General features: G+C 50.8%; 1 protein-coding gene across 2 annotated transcripts; it reads left to right on the top strand.

Moving 5' to 3' along the window:
- Window positions 1–4,418: 4,418 nt before the first annotated feature.
- On the top strand, window positions 4,419–10,996 carry DYNLL2 (dynein light chain LC8-type 2). Of its 2 annotated transcripts, XM_031591463.2 has the most exons (3): window positions 4,419–4,575; window positions 7,353–7,491; window positions 9,127–10,996. In XM_031591463.2, the coding sequence occupies exons 2-3, from the start codon at window positions 7,360–7,362 to the stop codon at window positions 9,262–9,264; spliced, it is 270 nt and encodes an 89-aa protein (XP_031447323.1). In that variant the 5' UTR covers window positions 4,419–4,575; window positions 7,353–7,359; the 3' UTR covers window positions 9,265–10,996. The 2 variants fall into 2 exon arrangements, with proteins under 2 accessions (XP_031447323.1, XP_089978466.1); XM_090122340.1 differs by lacking the exon at window positions 4,419–4,575 and having other exon boundaries at window positions 7,324–7,491.
- Window positions 10,997–17,825: the final 6,829 nt, after the last annotated feature.

The following is a 17,825-nucleotide window of genomic DNA, read 5'->3' as shown; positions in this document are numbered from 1 at the left end:
TGCATGCTGCTGGCCCTTAGGGGAAACATAAAGCAGCAGCTTAGTACACTTTTGTTTTCTTTGAGAGCATAAAAGACGTCAGAAAGTATTTATTTTCCCCCAGGACTTTTTTTTCTTTTCTTTTTTATTCACCTTCTTCCTCTCCCCACTGAGCAGAGAGCAGCCATGCACTGTGACTGCTTGCCTGCTGGAAGCAAACATGAACCAAATGCTGTGACATGCCAGGGCTGATGGACAGAAACCTGTGCCCTTTCCTTGCCATGAACTCCATCTCAGCACCTCCAAACCACAGCAGAGTGATGCTCTGTGGCCCAGGGAGCACAGCCAGATCCTGACTGGGCACGGGCACTGCATGGGCTACTGAGGGGAGAGGGTGGGGATGGACAGCATGGGATCCAGGAGCAGTAAATTACACGAAGTCCAGTTTTCTTCCTGTCTCTTCAGCACTTCTATTAGTAGATAAAGCTGCCTTTTGTTTGGACAAAAATGCTGAAATGCTTCCAAAAGGTCCTCTGGGTTTTGGAGCTGGATTTACCGGCCACAGCAGGCAATGTTCAGGTACCCTTTTCGTGCAGGGCATTGCTGTCTGCACAGAGCCATCACTGGTAGCAAAGCCCAAATATCATGTGCATCCCACCAGAAGAGCTGCCTTGGCCTCTCGTTGGAGATGCAAGCAGGATTTCAGCCACCTGTTTCAAAATAAATCCCACTTGCCATCAGATATGCTGGCATACCTCAGGATGTGGGGCTGCTTTTGCTGAGGCTGGGCTGGGGCAGTGTGAGTGGCCCCCCCCTGCACCTGGGCAGAGCAGCCTGGAGCATTTCTCTAATTAAAACCAAATCCCTCATGGGCTCTTACACCCAGAGATGTATTACAGGCTTTAGAGACGCATAAAATGTGTATTTATTGATTGGGCCAAGTATTGCAGCTCCTTCTGCAGAGTGAAGTGAGAGCATCAGGCTGTGGGAGGGCAGCTGTGTCAGTATAGCATCAAGAGTAGTGATTACAGATTCCATTATTTTCCCTCTTTTTCCTTCACTCAGTTATGGAACTGCTAGAGCCTAAGTAAAGCACAGAAGTGCTGCTGACCTACATCACAGACCTGCATTTGGAACACCGTGCATCCATGCTGTGCTGGAGTGAGGTCTGCATTGTCTGAGGGCAGCAGCTCTGTTCTTTGCCCCGGGGAGCTCAGTGGGAGGGCTGAGGGGTTCCTGGCCAGGCTCTGGGTGCAGCATTGCTGATGGAAGCCTGCAGGGCATAAATCACAGGGTTGCTGCAATCCTACATGAGCACCCAAATAGCTCACTCTGAGCACCCAATTACTTTATTAATGAGTGTCCAATTGGCCAGGTGTGAGTGGCCAGCAATGCCTGCATGAACACCCAGTTCAGGCATGAGTGCCTGACAAATGCACACATGAGAGCCCCATTGGTGAATGCACAGCACCCAGTTATTTCTGTGTGAGCACCCAGTCTGCAGTGCAGGAGCAATTGGTTCATTCAGGGGTGAGTGCTAAGAAGATGCTTGAGTGCCAAACAGTGCCCATGTGAGCAGCCAGAGGGCTCGTTTGTGCACTTGGTGGACTTACACAGTCACAACTGGCTCCTGCACAAGTGCAGGATCAGCCCATGCATGAATGCTCGGTTTCTGCATGCATGAATGCCTAATTACTGCCCACATGAGCACCCAATCAATGCATGAATGAGCACCCGAGTATTTTGCACGAGTGCTCAGTTACTTTGCATATTAATGTCCATTTAGTGCATGCATGACTGTTCACTTAATTCATGCATGAACACTCAACTTACATGTGAGCCCACTATGTGTTCCCTGAGTGGGGACACTCCTGGGGGCTGTGACCACGGAAGGGTGAGGAGAGAGCAGTGTGTGGCACATGGCTCTGAAACAACTTTTCCTTTGGTGTTTAAGGCCCTTCTAAGCCTGCCTTTCACCTCTGAGGAGAACAGACCAGAGGGAGGTCCCAGCCTGTTTCTTGCCTGGGATGCTGGAGCTGCCCTCGTCCTGCTGCAGTGTACATACAGGCGCTAATTGCATTCCTGTGCTAACGTGACCCTGCCCAGATTCCAGATAGGTATTTTTGTTTATGGATCCTGCATGAATTGCACACCACAAGTCACTTGCAAAAACTTGTAGCAAGCAGATGACCTGAATACATATTAATAAGGCTCACAAGCCATTTAGTATTAAAGAGTTTTCTGTCATGCTTGTGGGATTGCAGGCAACAGACTACCTTGTAGAAAGAAATGTTTAGACAAAAAGCCATCCATAACTCATCACATTTTTAAGACCATTTACCTTAGAGATACGCCTGTACATGTCCTTTGCTGCAGGACAGATTGCGGGGGGGGGGCGGAGGCAAAGGGGGTTTGTAGGAGCGACGACTCTGTCACACTGCAGCTGTGCAGGCAGCCCTGTGAGCTTCAGCAGAAACCAGATGTGGGGCATAAACTGCTCAGCAGCATCCCTGACACTAGCACTTTGTTTCTGTGCAGGTGCTTTGCAGCTTGTCCCTTTGAGGAGATCTGAGCTGCCGGGCCATTTGCTTGAGGTACCAGCCCCAGAAGGAAGATTATCTGTGATTGCAGTGTCTCCAGACCAGGAAAGTCATCACAGCAGCCCCGCTGGGACATTTGTGCTCTGACCACAGCAGACAGCTCTTGGCAGAGGGGCTTTGTGCTGATACAGTGAATGGCCAAATGTCCCTTGTATGCACTGCCATGGTGCCATCAGGATGCCAAGGGTGTCACTGCCATGCCACATCCCCGAGCCATGTGAGAGCTGGGAGATGAGTTAAAAAAAGAAACTGCTCTTCCGCTGCTGCTGTTTTTATTGATGATTATTGGCAAACAGAGCAGCTGATGGCAGAGTCTGGAAATGAGCAGGTAAAGGAGGCACAATGGAGGAAGGAAGACAGAAGGAGTTGCTGCAGGGAGAGAAGACAAAGGCAATGTTTGTACAGTCGTCTCTGCAGATGTGTGGTTTCATTGCAGATATTTCCCTGGCTTCAGGACAGAGACCCAGGCAGAAAGGCCATTCCTGAGAACAGAAGAGCCGAGCCACGGCTGGGGCTGGAAATGTGCCTGGTCAGGAAGCGCCTGGCCGCAGGGCAGAGCTGGGCTGGCGGATGAGCACAGCCTTAGATGGCAAGCAGCTCCACACAGCCAGGCCCTTTTCATCTCCCTTAAGTGCCTTATATAGTGCACCCAGAGCAATTTATAAATAAATGTTTTTTGTCACGATTTAGGAACGCATCTCCCATTTGAATCACTTCCTCCTGTCCAGGCCATGCTCCTTCCCGTGCACAGAAGCGCCCAGCCCACATAGGCAGTGCTGCACTGCTACTGGCCGGGCTGTGGCCAGCTCTTGCTCCTGGTTCGAGGTCCGGGGCTCCTGCTGTACAGGGCAGACACAGTTCAGCAGCCACTTCCAGTCTTAAGATCTGCTTTGCCCCCATCATCTGCCCCAGCCTCAGTTCAGGATTAACATTATGTTAAACTGCAGCTACCTCGACTTCGTGGCTGCCATTACTGCACCCGAGGATTAAGCAGACATTCGTGTCAGCAGGAGGGGCGGGAATGGAGAGCTGACTCTTACAGAAGCTCAGAACCCTCCTTACTAACGAAGCTCCTTCAGTTAGCAAGGGGTGCTGCAGCTGTCCGGACCGGGAAACCCAGCTCTGCTGAGCCACAGCAGCGGGACTTGGCCGGGTGCATGGCGAGCCTCTGGAAACACGGCCTGGGAGCATCGAGCCCCAGTGGCGGGGATGGGAGCCGGTACAGCCTGCCCTGCCGTGCGGCAGCGGGAACGCCTTCCTGCCCGGCTCTCCGTCGGGCAGTTCCTCGGCACCTGTGCCGGCTGAGAGGGAACGACCAGAATCAAGGCTGGTGGGCCGCCATCCCGGCACACTGGGCACCCGGGGACACCTGTACGCTCTTATGGAGGGCACGTTCCGTCCTGTCACCAGAGACACCGCATCTTCCTGGGGACACGGAGCAGAACGCCCATGGAGCCGCAGGCCGGCCCCGCCGACGTGCGCCGGGTCTCTGCGCCCAGCAGCAGCCCTCCGCCGAACAAGGCGTCCCTCCCGGGGCGTGACGGACCCCGGCGGGATGCGGGTGCGGAGCAGCCGGTTAAGATTCAGGGAACCCCAGCGCAGGCGGCCCGGCCCGGCTCCGCCCCTCACGCTGACGGGACGGCACCGCCCCGCCCCCGGCACCGCCCCGCTCCGCGCCGCCGCGCGGCATTGTGGGATGAAACAGGATGTAGGCAGAGCAGCGCGGGCGGACGGGCCGGGCCGGCGGGCAGCGCTGCGGCGCAGCCAATAGGGGCGCGGCGTGGCGCGAGGCGCAGCCAATGAGGGCGCGGCGGTCCGCGCGCCGCAGCGGGCGGGGCGGTATTTGAGCGCGGCGCGGCGGCGCGGCGCAGAGCGCTCGGCGCGGCGCAGGGAGCGGAGCGGAACAGGCAGAGAGAGGCGAGCGGGTTCGGGCCTCCTCCCACCTCCTTCTCGGTGCCGTGCCTCGCTCTCCCCGGTTGGCCCTGTCACTGTGAAGGTGAGCGACGCCCCGCTGGGCTGGGGCTGCGGGAAGCGCCGCGCCTCGCCCGGTACCGCCCGGTCCATGCGTGCGGCGGGGCGGGTCGCGGCTCCGAGCGACTCCGTCCGATTATCCGAGGCCGCCCCGCCCCGGCGGCTCCTGCCGGCCTCGCTCCGCGCAAGGTCACCGCCGCCCCCGGGGCTCCCCCCGGTGAAGGTCACGCGGTGTTTCGGCCTGCGCTCGGCTCCGGAGGCCGCGGGGACGCCTCTCGCTGGGGAAGGGGCCGCGCCGGGGCCGCTTCTGCAGGGCTGGGAGCCGGGCCTCGTCCTGCCGCCCTGTCGGGAGTGCTTTGGGTGCCGGCCTGGGCCTAATCCCGTCCCGAAGCCTCATTCTGCCTTGGTCTGCTCCTCCCTGAAGGCCCGACCTGAACGGGTGGCTCTCAGAGCCGTGCCGTTACGCCTTCCCGGGGCCGGTCCTGCCCTGCTAGGCGCCAGGCTTTGCGTTTCCTCGCAAAGAGAGCTGGATGTGGGTGCGAGGCCCCGAGGGCCCGCTGTGCCTTAAGGCTGAGACGTGTCCTCGTGCTGTTGGGCTGCCGTGCAGGAAGGATGCCCGTGTCACGCCCAGGGAGGGAGCTGAGGCCTGGACACTGGGTGCTCAGGTGGGTGTGTGTGGGGGGGGGGTTCGGCTGTCAGCCCTGTCATGACTGCCCTGGGGAGGCTGATGTGCCTGGAGCGGCGGTGCTGGAGAGGGCAGGTTGGCCCTGTAGCTCTCCTGAAGGATGGTGGGCTCTTACTCTGGTGCTGTTGGCCGTTGAAGGCACCGTTCTGCACTGAGATGTTCCTTGCCAGAATGATGAAGACAGAAGATGCTTTTTGCAGGTCGAGTGATGTCAGCTTATGTAATGGCAGATGTCCTCTGAACTCTGTGTGCTGCAGACGTGTGAAGGCCAGGTGTTCCTCAAAGAGGCTTTTCTGAGAGAAACATCCATGAGTGAATCTCTATGTCACTCTTCCTGTGGGGAGGACATGTGGAAGGTTCTTCTGAGGGGTTGCCAGCCCCCTGGATAATGAATTCACATCTGCAGGCTGTTAGCTTGGTTCTTCTGAGTCATGTCTTGCCATGTCAGGATTTTTAGGCCCCATGCTAGAACCTGCTGGCTCAAACCACAGCAGAGAGGGGAACAAAGTGACTGCAAGTGGCTTTTCCATGGCAGTGGTATAGGTGTGTGCTCTTTTGCTGTCTGAGCTCAGTTCCTGCCATTCCTCTTGGTGCTATTAGTGTATGTTAATAGCAGCGCTCTATTAAGCACCATATCTACATAGTATAAATTAAGGTTGCAGTAGAAGACTTCAAGTGCAGACAGAGTAAAGAATTGAAGTATTGTAATTGTAGGGCTGCAATTATGTAACTGGATTCTCTTTCTCTCTGGGTAGCAGGCTCCTTTAATTGCTGTAACAAAGCTACTCCTTCAGTTTTCTGGGACTGTTCCAGGAAGCGATCATTGCAGCAGATTTTCTTCACTCTTTGGTAAAGCTATGAATGTGTAGTTTCACAATTTCAAAACATCCTTGGTACTATTGCATGGGCTCACAGCATTGTAGAGAGATCTAATAAACTTAAGAGTGTTTTGCAGGCTTAATTGGAGGTACTTCTTGCCAGTAAGAAGCTTATTTCACAGAGTTTTAGTGCACTCTGGTAAGAGTTGCTGCTGAGGTGAGCAGCAGTGCTTCTTCTCAGTATAGGCCTTTGCTTGACCAGCCCCACAGATGGTGCATGCTTCCTGACTTGGCACTCCCTGGGATAGTTACTCCAGTGTCCAGAGTGGGATTTGGAGTGGGCCAGCCAGCAGTGCTACACAGGGCTCCTCTCCTTGCTTCAAGAAAGGCTCTGGGGTTGGGATTGCTAAGACCCTGCTTTCTAGGATAATGTGAACTGCATCCAGGAGACTTCCCAATGCTGACTGCTTCATAGGAAGGCCGTGGTAAATCTACATGTCAATGGCTCAGTACATGTAACTAGCTCACAGTGAAGGAGGTCAGCTCAAGTTACCATTTCCTGGTTTTTTAGAGGTGATGGGTAGTACTGGTGTGCTGGTGTCTTACACCTGTGCTGTGATCTACAGGCAGGGGAAGAAAGACTGGAGGTACCCTTCCCTGGCCCTAGCGGTGGCTGGCTTCCCCCAGCCTGTTTCCCTGTTAGGCTGTAGTGTGGTGTTTCTGGTTTGTCAGACTTGCTTTGTCCTGTGGGAGTAGCTGAAATCTGGGGTTTAGCAGCAGTACTGAAGTGATAGGCTGACTGTGGAACATTGTTCATTCCAAGTGGAACTAGCAACAGTAGCTAGGGCAAGGGCAAAATAAAAGTACTATTACTGTTGTCATGCTTAGCAAGCTGCTGCTGGGTTCAGGTCTGGGGTCAGCTCCTGAGGTTCCAAGCAGGTGATGCTCCGAACCATTGGTGCACCTGGAAGACAGACTTGGCTGTAGGCTATTGATGTATAGGAGGGCTCTGTCTCTGCAGATCTTGTCTCCTCCCACACAGTTTTTTTTGCCTGTTTGATGCAGGTGATGATGTTGGGCTATCTCTGATTTAACCTCCAGACATTGCCAATGCTTCAGTGTTCCAGCTGCAAAGGATCTTAGCTGGGGCTGCGATAGGCTCTCTGATAAACTCACACTGGGTGTAACGGATTTCATAGTATTGGCCTGTGATGCAGCTTGCTGTAAAGGAAAACCTCTGAGCATGGGCAACTGCTCCTTTCTTGGGAAGAGATTAAAGGAATCTATGTTCTGCCTTAGGTTCACGATGTCTGACAGAAAGGCTGTCATCAAGAATGCAGACATGTCCGAGGACATGCAGCAGGATGCTGTTGACTGTGCCACACAGGCAATGGAGAAGTACAACATAGAAAAGGACATTGCAGCATATATAAAGAAGGTAAATAAGGGATGAGGGGGGTGCTCTGCCTGAGAATTCCTGCAGCTCTTAAATATGTGTGTGTTGAGCCTGAGTGTCTGACACTTCATACTTCAGTGTTTGGAAGATGTTTTCTTTGCTGCTTCACTGCAATTCCCAAGAGGATGGAGTGACTTTTCCAAGGTCAGAGGAAGACTGTGGCAGAGCAGGGCCTGGTGTGTTGCTGCTCTCAGCGAGCAGTTTGAGTGCTTTCCATCTCAATTTGCTAGCCTTAAGAGCTGGCTGCAGCCTCTGTTTAGGGCTTGCTCCGTGGATGCTGCTGTTTTTGCTTGACTGCTTCTGCTTGACTGGCAGTGCAGGTGCAGGATGGGATTACTCTGAAGCTTCACGCAGAAGTGGGTAGCCCTGCATGAGCAGTTCTGTTTGTAGTGTTCCAGACTCCAGGGTGGTGGGTGTGGAGGAGGATGCAGCCTCGTTCTGCTGGCAGGAATGTACAAACAAGCTGCTTTAAAAGCAGTGCAGGCAGTTCCCCTGGCTCATGAAGATATGTTTCCCTGTTTATGGGAGCCCATTAACTTCTGTCTCTTGCTTGACAGCATCTGGGGAGCTGTCAGTTCCATCTATAGCCACTTCTCTGAAGAATGGCCAAAGTCATTTTGAAGGAGCAAAATAATTATGTAGGTAATACAGTCCTGGCACCAGGATTAGCTTTTGGGCCTTGTAATCTAAGCGTGAATGGATTCAAAGATGTTTCCCAACTTTTCAGATCACTTTGATCTTTTGGAGCAAGACCTATCTCTAAGTGCTTGAGGCAATGCAGTGTGCAAAGTGAGTGAATGCAACAGAATCCAAAAAGTTGGCCTTTATTTTCGAAGAGTATAGGGTGAAATTATTTGCTGCACCTTCATGCCCTGGCAAGGAAGCTTTTACCTACTTCAAAGGTTACCTGCAAGGAGCTGAGACTCTTGCTGCTGTCTGAGGACTAACACTTGCTTTAATGTTTAACTTTGTTCTCTTCTGGCTCTGTCTGGGTGAGGAAAGGGTGTTCCCTCTAATACATAACACCCAGGAAGAAAATGCACTCACCTGCTAAACAGACCAGTGTTCCTTCTGTGTACCTTTTACCTCAAGTATCTTAGCTGTGTCCTGTGAATCTTCTTGCTTACTTTCACTGGAACATTCTTCTGTTAATGAAGAAATGTCCCAAACAGCATAAACCAGACTTCTTTTACTTTGGTGACCTTTAAGCTCAAATGCCTTGCTAGAGCAGACATGCCAAAATCTTTTTTTTTTTTTTTGAGTAGGATTGGAATGGGAGAGTAGAAATATTCCCCTCAGCTACCTACATGAAGGGCTTGTATAGTGCTGTACTGAGGAGAGCTCTTACGTCTGCTCATTCTGCCCAAGGCTGATGCATATTCCAGATCTCAGGAGATAATTTGCTTGTGTTGTATCCTTCAGACAAGCCAGTGCAGAGGCCTGGCGTATGTCAGTCACTACTTCACTTAATACAATGGTATCTTGCAGTGGGAAATCTAAAGACGCAGCAGGTGGGAGGAGAGGAGTTAGTGTGAACAGAACCAGTTAAGAATTTGTGCTTAGAGCTATTTTCATGTGGGCTTTCTTGGCCTTAATGCCTCTCTTCTGTTTCTTCAGGAATTTGACAAGAAATACAACCCAACTTGGCACTGCATTGTTGGCAGAAACTTTGGCAGCTACGTAACACATGAGACAAAGCACTTCATCTATTTTTACTTGGGTCAGGTTGCAATTCTTCTCTTCAAGTCTGGATAGGAAGTAGAAGCAAGTGAAATCTGGACTGTAATGCACTGATGGCTGAAGCCACGACTCCCCTTAACATGGCTATGCCGCTGCATGGACTGTATACTATATTTAATGTGTATATGTTGCAGTAAAATTCTACTTCTGTTTAGTTGCCTGGGAAGAAGGCGGCATTTTTTGTTACTGCTTTTTTTTGGTTGTATTGCACTAGGAAACCTGTAAATGCTTAAACAATGGCCTTTACGTGGTAAGAAATAAAACTGTTCCACAACAGCTCCCTCAGTAGTAATTCCTTCTTTGAGGCTGGGAAAACTTCTTTGGGCAGGCCAAAAAGACCCTGACTTCCTTATGGAGTTTTACTAGACTGTTAATCTTGTAATGAGGAGCAAAGCCAGTGTGAGCCGCTGTACCCACCCTGCAGACTGTAGAGAGCTGGCTCTCCTAGTAACCTCAGCGCAGGTACTTAATCCACCTGAAAGCTGGTAGGGTGGCTCTTATTTATGTGGCTTTCACACATGTTGAACTCCACCCTGGACTGTGATTAAAAACAGACTTGCAGCTGGCACACTCAGTGTTCTTTCAGTACCCATCACTGTATTTTTTGGCTCTGCTGAAACATTGACCTAGGCTTGTAAACACCTCAGCCTGGTCTAGAAGACTTCAAGAAGCATCCCCTTGAGATGCTGCTTCCTGCAGCAAGCAGCAACCTCTGACTGAAGTCTTTAGACCTTGATACTGAGATCTAAAGTTGGCCACATGGCCCATCCCTGAAATGGAGTAGATATCAAATTGGTGACTACTGACAACAACTTATTTGGCATGTTTTTAGCCAGTTGTCTCAACACTGCCTTAACTTGATGCTCTCCTTTAAAACAAGCTAGTCATGTGGAAGATTTGTAAGTGGCCACTGTCTCCTTTTTTTAATTTCTGTAGCTGATAAGCTATTTCTGGAGGGCTGTCCTCCATGTTCTGATATCTGCTTTTGTTCTTAAAGCACAGTACCAAGAAGTTATATTTACATGTGATGTTTGTGTGAAGGAAACTCATGTGACATCTGCTTCAATGGCAGAAAAATGTCTTGGTCTCCAATAGGTTCAGCAGTGATGTTGTCTTAGTATGTACTGACTCTTGGATTAAACTGCAGGAAGTGTTTTTTATCTGGGTGGGAGAAATCCTTCTGAAGGACAGTGTGATGGCAAGTAAATATTTAGTGCTTGTCATAAAGTCTATCTATTGTTTTGTATAGGCAATATCACTGGGCTTGTGAGCCTAACTTGTGTCTCTAGGACAAGTTTGGTGTTGGTAACAAGTCACTGCTGGGGTGGGAAGGCAGAGTGAAGGGAGCTATTATTTGTGAAATAGCTGGATGACCCAGGTTGACTACTTCCTGAAGTAAAAGTCTTTCTTGTCTCTGTGCAAAATCCAAAGTATGCCTAATTTTGTAATATGGATAGAACAATGTTGTAACTAGAAAGAATGTAGCTGTCATTACTTCATGTTGATGGAAATGTTTGCACTGGGGTAATGTGCCTTGGGCTGTCTGGGGCACTCTTGTGGTCTTGTCTATTGAGAACTCCACTCTTGAACTGAAAGAATGTTTTGGATTTGTTTTTTTTCCAAGCATGAGTCTAATGTGAACCTGTTCACGGTCTCTTGTGGAGCAAGATACGTTCCCTTCATAACTGCAATGGCTCAAATACCATTTATTTTTTTCAAACATTAAAGGTGAATTGACACATTTAAACAGCCTCTGGTTTCTTCATTGCCAGCTGTCTGATGCAAAAACTGCTCTTGTCTGGGGAAGGTGAGTGACAAGTTCTCTGCCCTGGAGGATGCTGATGACCTGAAGGAGGTAGCTCTATGGAAGCTGCAAGTAACTTGGTCAGGGGAGCATATGTGGCCCATCTGTGTGGTCACTGACCTCCAGTCTGGCTCAAATACTGTGCCAGAAGGAGAGATGGAGGGGAGAGCATCCTGCTGCAGCCCTAGTAGGTGCTTCTGTGCCAAGTAGCCTAGATATGAAGGCATTAAGTCTGACCTCTTAATGGCTTCAGGCAGACTGGAGGTAGTGTAGCAGCTGGGGTCCTGGCTCCTGTGTGTACTCAGGTGTCTGCCCTGCTTTGCAGGAAAGTTGGGTTCCTCTCTCTGCTTACTAGCAAGGCAAAATCTGGAAGTGCAGACTTCCTGGAGCTGCCATGTTCAGTACTCTGCCTCCCTGACTTGTTCCTGCCAACCTAAGTTTGAGTGTGTAGCCTTCCTGATATTCTGGCAAATCTGTGGGCTCTTGTCAGCTCCAACAGTGTAACAGCTATGCTGCAGGACTGTAACACGGGCATGTAAAATGAGGGGAAGCTGAGCTGTAGACAAGCGTGAGGCTTATGATAAGCAGCTACAAAATGAGCTGAAAGCAGAACTCCAAAGCAAGCAGCAGTATGTTTGTTACACACAGGCAGCCTGTCTAACCTGCACCTGACAGTGCTGAAAAGCAGAGGAGGTTTCTATATTTGGGAGGAGCTGGCAGTGCTGCTCCTCCCTCTGCATTCCCTGTGAGCCTTTTAGCTGGAATTATAGTTTAAGCTAAACTGTGCTGAGGCTCTGAATTCCTGGTGTGGCTGGGTCTGAGTTATTGCTGTGACTCCAGGAAAACATCTGCAGCCCTGTGGGGCTGGGGAAGTTGATCCCTATTGGTGCATGGGGCTCTTAATGGTTAAAAACTGACTCAGGAATGCCAGTTGCAGCACAGGAGGCTGCTAATCTGAACTCCTGATGAACTTTTCTAGGGCTATTCTGTCAATGGGGAAGCCTATTTCAGTGCATATAGTTACATCCCATGGTTGTGCTGGTGTAAGATGGTCCCTGGTGAAAAGTGGAATCCTGGAGTGATACCATACCTTGGAGCTGACACGTGCAAGTAGAAAATGAGTTTGTTGCTTCCTTAGATGTGTCATTGCAGCAGAAATCCCCCTTCAGGCTAAGAAATAGCAGCTCTAGGTTGCACCTTTAGTGATGAAGCTAGCAGGGAAACCAAGCCCCGCTCACCTGCCTCTGCACAACTGAGAGCAGGATGAGGCTTTAACACAGAGCTTTGTGTCCCACTGCCTTTCCCTTGGTCTCCCCAGACGGTGTCTGACACAGCTTTTGGCTTTGAATTTTTCCATTGCTCTGCTCCACATTCGTCTCCAGTTTCCACCATGTGCAGGTGGCCTGCATTATGCCTCAGAGTGTTAACTGTGTCTGTGCTGGAGAGGCCAGCAGCAGCTGGGATGCCTGCTCAGCCTCAGCAAGAACACAGTCCTATTTGGAAACATCTGGATCTGGAACAGTGAGTGGAAGGTATGTATCTATGGGGGAAACATCTGGAGAAAAAAACTGCTTCCAGATGTTTGGGGAAAAAAAACACCACAAAAAAACCCACTATTTAAATGTGAACTCAGTATATGTTACCATTCTGCTTTATGGGAATTCAGAAAATGTCTGGTGGCAGCAGGGTCTGAGCTGCTGGCTGCTGCTCGTGGACTCAGGCCTGATGCCTGCAGACATGTGTGCATTTGCTGTGGATAACTGTGGTTCATAGCTGGGGAGGGTGTCACATTATTTTTTGTTGCACAAACCAGAATTTTAAATTCCTTGCGTAGAGTATTTCTTCCAGATGTGGCCTTGCAGAAGCAGTTTTGTGGTACTGAAGACTGTGCAGGCTCTTTTTGGTGGCTGTGTTCCATGTATGTAGCTATTAGTCATTAACTAGTATTTATTTCTCTATGGAGGGAGCCTGGAGTAAAGCAGCTGGAGAAGGTGCAGGAGCCAGCCCTGCCTCCTTGCCACATGGGCACAATATTCTCCTCCTCTGTGTCTGCCTGTGTTCTATTAAGGGTCCCAGTGATGGTGAGATCCTCCTAGCTCTGTACACCCATGAAGGGGCTGGGCATTGCAGCCTACTCCTATGGGATGCCCAGGGCTGCTTGTCTGTGCTCTGTCCTTCCACCCCACAAAATCACTCTGCAGCACAGGCACTGCAGCTTTAGTCTTTCCCGAGCACATGGAGCGAAGCCTGTTGCTGATAAACCTGATACCCGAAGGACGTGTTCCTTTTTTGCAGTGTTTCTGTGGGAGGTTTGAGATGAAGAGAGAAAAACATGGAAATCATTTTTATCTCATGCTCAGTCCCTGCCTGGTAAATCCTGAAGAGCCGATGCCTCTTGGTGCGGGAAGCAGGGCTGTGCCATCCCTGCCCACCCGAGGTTTCCCTGCTTTGTTCTATTTATTGAGCAGCGTCTCCCACACCCTTTGCCAGACTGTGACTCATAGCAACAAAGCCTGTGCTGAAGCCATATGCCTCAGTGCTGGATGGATATGGGAGCTGCAGGCTCCTCACAGAAGGATAAACTGTGTTTATTAAAAGACGATCAGATGCTTTTTCCCTTAAGGCAGCATCTAGCTGAGGCGAAGTAATAATAATTCATTACTGCTGAGACAAAAAAACCTGCTTTTCTTCAGGTCAGCAACTTCTCCGGCCCCCCTGGAGCTTCCCTGAAGGCTGTCCTACTCTGAGCACTGGTGGTGGAAACAAGGGAGATGTTCCCCTGCCCGGCACTGTGCCTGTGGAAGGATGGGTTGAAACGTCCCTTAGTTCTCCTGGCATTGTGCTGGGTTGAGAACAGAGCAGGATGGGGATTGCTGTAAAGCAGAATGCAGCATCTGCACTGTCTCAAAACATTTCAGGTCATTGTTGATCTATTCAGATTGCCTGTGCAGCCTCCAGATGGATTTCTCTTGGTCTTTAGCCTCTGGCTTCCTCCTCCTTGTGTCCAGGCTGCAGCTTTGGGTTTGACCCTGCAGGGCCATGTTCTGGCCCCATCCCTTCTCCTGCAGGAGGCCGGGGGGCAGCCCAAGGCTTTGCTCAGTGCCCATCAGGATTTGGCCCTGTGTCAAGCTCCGGGAGCAGCTCCATTTGGCCCTGGAGGGGCTCATCTTACTTCCTGCAGAAGCTGTTTTAGTGATTGGTGAGTAGGAAGAGTTTGTGAGAGAGCTGCAATCCCCCCACATTTCAACACATGCATGGCCTTTCCTTTCACCTCCTCCCAGCCTGGTGTGAATTGAGTGCTTTCAGGGGGAGGAGACTGCTGGGAGCTCTTCTCTCCCGTTGCATTGGTTACAGCCCATAAAAACATCCCAGGAATTTGCCACAGCAGTCTCTGGCATCATGAAAGCGGCCTTTGTTCCCAGAGTCACAGCAGCACCTCTGACCAGTGTGTGTGGGCCAGGGGCTGCAGAGCAGGCTGGGGGCTGCTGTGGGACACAGGCATCCAAACCACACCTGGGAAAAGTGTTTCCCAGTGTCCTGCCAGGACAAGGTTTAGCCCTGTGCTGCTTAAGCTGAGTCAGACGAATGGAAATCCCATCTTACACAGACATCTTTCCATGAGCAAGAGGCTACCATGTTTTGTACCAGGCTCAGGATATCATGCTGGTTGTTTTGGGGTCTGGGTGCAAGTGGGATGTGGCCCCACTGCAGCCTGAATGCAGCAATGGCTGGCACCCAGCCCACAGCACGGCACTGGGAAGAAATGCATTTTATTTTTGAGGAAAGCCCAGAACGCTTTGATGGAGACAAAGCCTCTTTGTCAATCCAGTTCTAAAAGTCGTCTTTTCTTGAAAGGATCACACTGACCTGGTAGAGAGCAGTTGACCCGGCCCGTCAACCAGTTTGGAGGGGTCAATCCAGGCCTGTGCTGCTGAGGATCCCCTGAAATGGTGGGGCTGAGAGCAGGTACAGCTTGACCCTTTCCAGTGAGGTCCCTGGGTGCTGTGTCCCTGGTGGCTCACACAGCGCAGGGCTGGGTGTGACTCAGCAAGCACTGGTGCCAGGCCTGGGCTTTGTGTCGTGACTGTCCCCAGCAGCGCTGACACCTGCAATTCCGGCAGAGCTGGGCTGGCTCAAGACATCATGGTGCTTAAATATTTTACAGAAAATCATTAAGCAATTAAACTGCCAGATCTCACATCATATGAAAAGCAGCCTGTAGTCTGTGTAGTAAACAGGGCAATGCTTTCCGTTCTTTCTGGGTGTCTTCTTGGAGTCTAATCCTTGCTTCAGAATAACTATTAATTATCTCCAATTGCCATTATTGTTTTACATTTTTAGCATTTTCAAGCGCAAACTGTTAGTTTTTCATAAAGATACAATCAGCAGCCAGGGTTCATAATGAAAGCAATTAAAATCCTGTGATTGTTACAAGCCTGCTTGTCTATACAACAGCTTCAACCTGCATCGCTTGCCAAGACCTAGGCCAGGAGCTCAAGAGAAATCTATCGTTTATTTGTTAACCCAGCAAAGCTACAACTCCTTGCTGTCTCCAATGATTTGTATCTGTGGCACTTTTTGGAAGGACAAGAGGGGAGGGGAAAGCAAGCATTTTCTAGAATACATCCCTGGAGAAAATACAGCGAAGATAAAATTATGCACATGAATTATGCAGATGAATTATGATTTCACTCCTATTTTTGTTGGGATTAGCTCATGGTTGGTGTGCATCCCTGGCAGCTAGCACAGTGCTTTCCCAGCCCCAGCTGTTTGCTGCATTTTGGATCCCACATTCCCCTCCCAGCAGACAAGAGTGATCTGAGCTGCTCCTCGGAGTTCCTTTATGATACTTCTGAACATCTGCAGACGTGGCATGGGGATGTCTCGGCCTCTGCCAAATCTGGGGAAGACAAAGGCTGGGGAGCAGGAGCACAGGCTGGATCACAGCTGACCAGTACCTGTTGTGCCCCTGAATCACTGCACCAGCCTCAGCAGTAGCTCCCAGCACAGCCTATTTATGCCATGTTAAATAAGTCTGGTAGTCCTTCCCAGAAATAGCTTTGGAAATCTGAGCCCCGGCTCTCAGGAGGGCTGGGTGACCTCAGAGTGCAGCGCTTCCATTTGGAAGGAGGTGTAATGCCCCTCACTGGAGGGAAGGAATCATCCTGATGAACCAGTTAGGGAGACAAGCAGAGGATCCTGATGGGACAGCAGGGCCCCAGCAGCATGAGTGGTCTCCCTCCTGCTGCCCTTGGGTGCTGGGGGCTTCTCTGGCCATCCCACATGCTGTCCCCCATCCTGCCACAGAGCAACATCCCTGACAGCACCAGCAGTTGCTTGCATGAGAAAACGAGATTAGGAAAATATTTCAAGTATCTGTGTCTGTCCTTCAGGAGCAAACAAGACTGGAGCCAGCACTGTTTGTCCATCAGCTGGCCCACAGCTTGGGAAAACAGACAGAAAGCAGTGGGAGACACCTTTGGCACCAGCAGAGATAAAGCTAAGTGCTGCACTGAATCTGCACGTGCCTTTGGAGAATGGTAACTGAGGCACCTTGCTGGTTGGGCACTCACTGCATCTCCATAGCTGAACATCCTAAGGAGGAGAATCTGCATTTTGTGTTTCCTTCCCTGGGCAGGAGGATTTTTCTTGATTCGCGTGTTTCATCTGTTCTGAAATCACACTGATAAGGAGTGAAATGTCAGTATGTTTGGAGGCAGGACTGACCTGGAGAGCCTGGCAAAGAAACCCCCTGAAATTCTGATAGGAGTTATAGGCCAGTTATTCTCTGGTGGTCACCTGGAGCAGGGCTGGTGGGACCCAGCCAGAACTGATCCCAGTGCTGCAGTGGGGGGAGGACACCTTCTCTCCATGATTTTAAGCCAAACACAGCTCCTGAAATCAATAGGGAAGGAGATTCTCCTGCAGCATGGAGAGCCACATTCCATTCTTCCCTGGGAACTTCAAAGGAGCCAAGCAATTCAGTTCCCACTGATTCAATTTGAAAATACCAATGTCAAATAATAATTATAGCATACAGAATTATAGGTGGAGAAAGAACCCACCACACTTCAGCCACTCAATTTTCCTAACAGTGAGCATTTGCGGTTTATCAAGATGTCAATTAACAATGGAAGACATCCCTACAGTTAATGACAATTTCACAGACTTACTGGGAAGAAAGAGGCCGTTTTCTGGCCTGTCCCAGCCAGCCTTACTCAGCTGTGTGCTCCTCTCTATGAGCTGCACTTCTGACACTTCTCAGCCTTCTGAGGCCGCCTCTGTGCTGTGAGGCAGCGATCTGCACGGCGCGTTGCTGCGGTGTTCCCTCACGGCTGCTCTGTGCTGTGCGGGGCTCTGGGGCCGAGCACCTGCCCACCACGGGCACAGCCGAGATGTGTCTCTGTGAAGGAACCCGGCGGCGTTTCGCTCAGTTCTCATTTGCGGCCCATCGGTTTCAGTCACACCTGTTTGGGCCTCGCAAAGCAGGGGCTGCCAGAATGCCAACTGCAGCGGCACTTCAGAAGCAGAAGGCAACGCGAAAGGAAGAGCTCTATGGATGTGCTAACACGTTTCTAAAATAATAAATAATAATAATAAAAAAAAATGAAGCGGTGACAAAAGGGACAAAACCAAACACGGGCCCTGGCAGAACGTCCGCCCAGCAGGGCCAGCACTGCCCCCTGCCGCCATGGCCGCCCCGCCCGCCCGCCCCGCCCGTGCCCCTCCCGGCCGCCGTAGCCACCCCGGAAGTGCTCCGCGTTACCATAGC

Source organism: Phasianus colchicus, chromosome 21 (assembly GCF_987193195.1).
Source record: "Phasianus colchicus chromosome 21, bPhaCol1.hap1.1, whole genome shotgun sequence".
Classification (NCBI taxonomy): Eukaryota; Metazoa; Chordata; class Aves; order Galliformes; family Phasianidae; genus Phasianus; species Phasianus colchicus.
The sequence above is the reverse complement of the archived record's forward strand: the minus strand, read 5'-3'. Positions and strand labels throughout refer to the sequence as shown.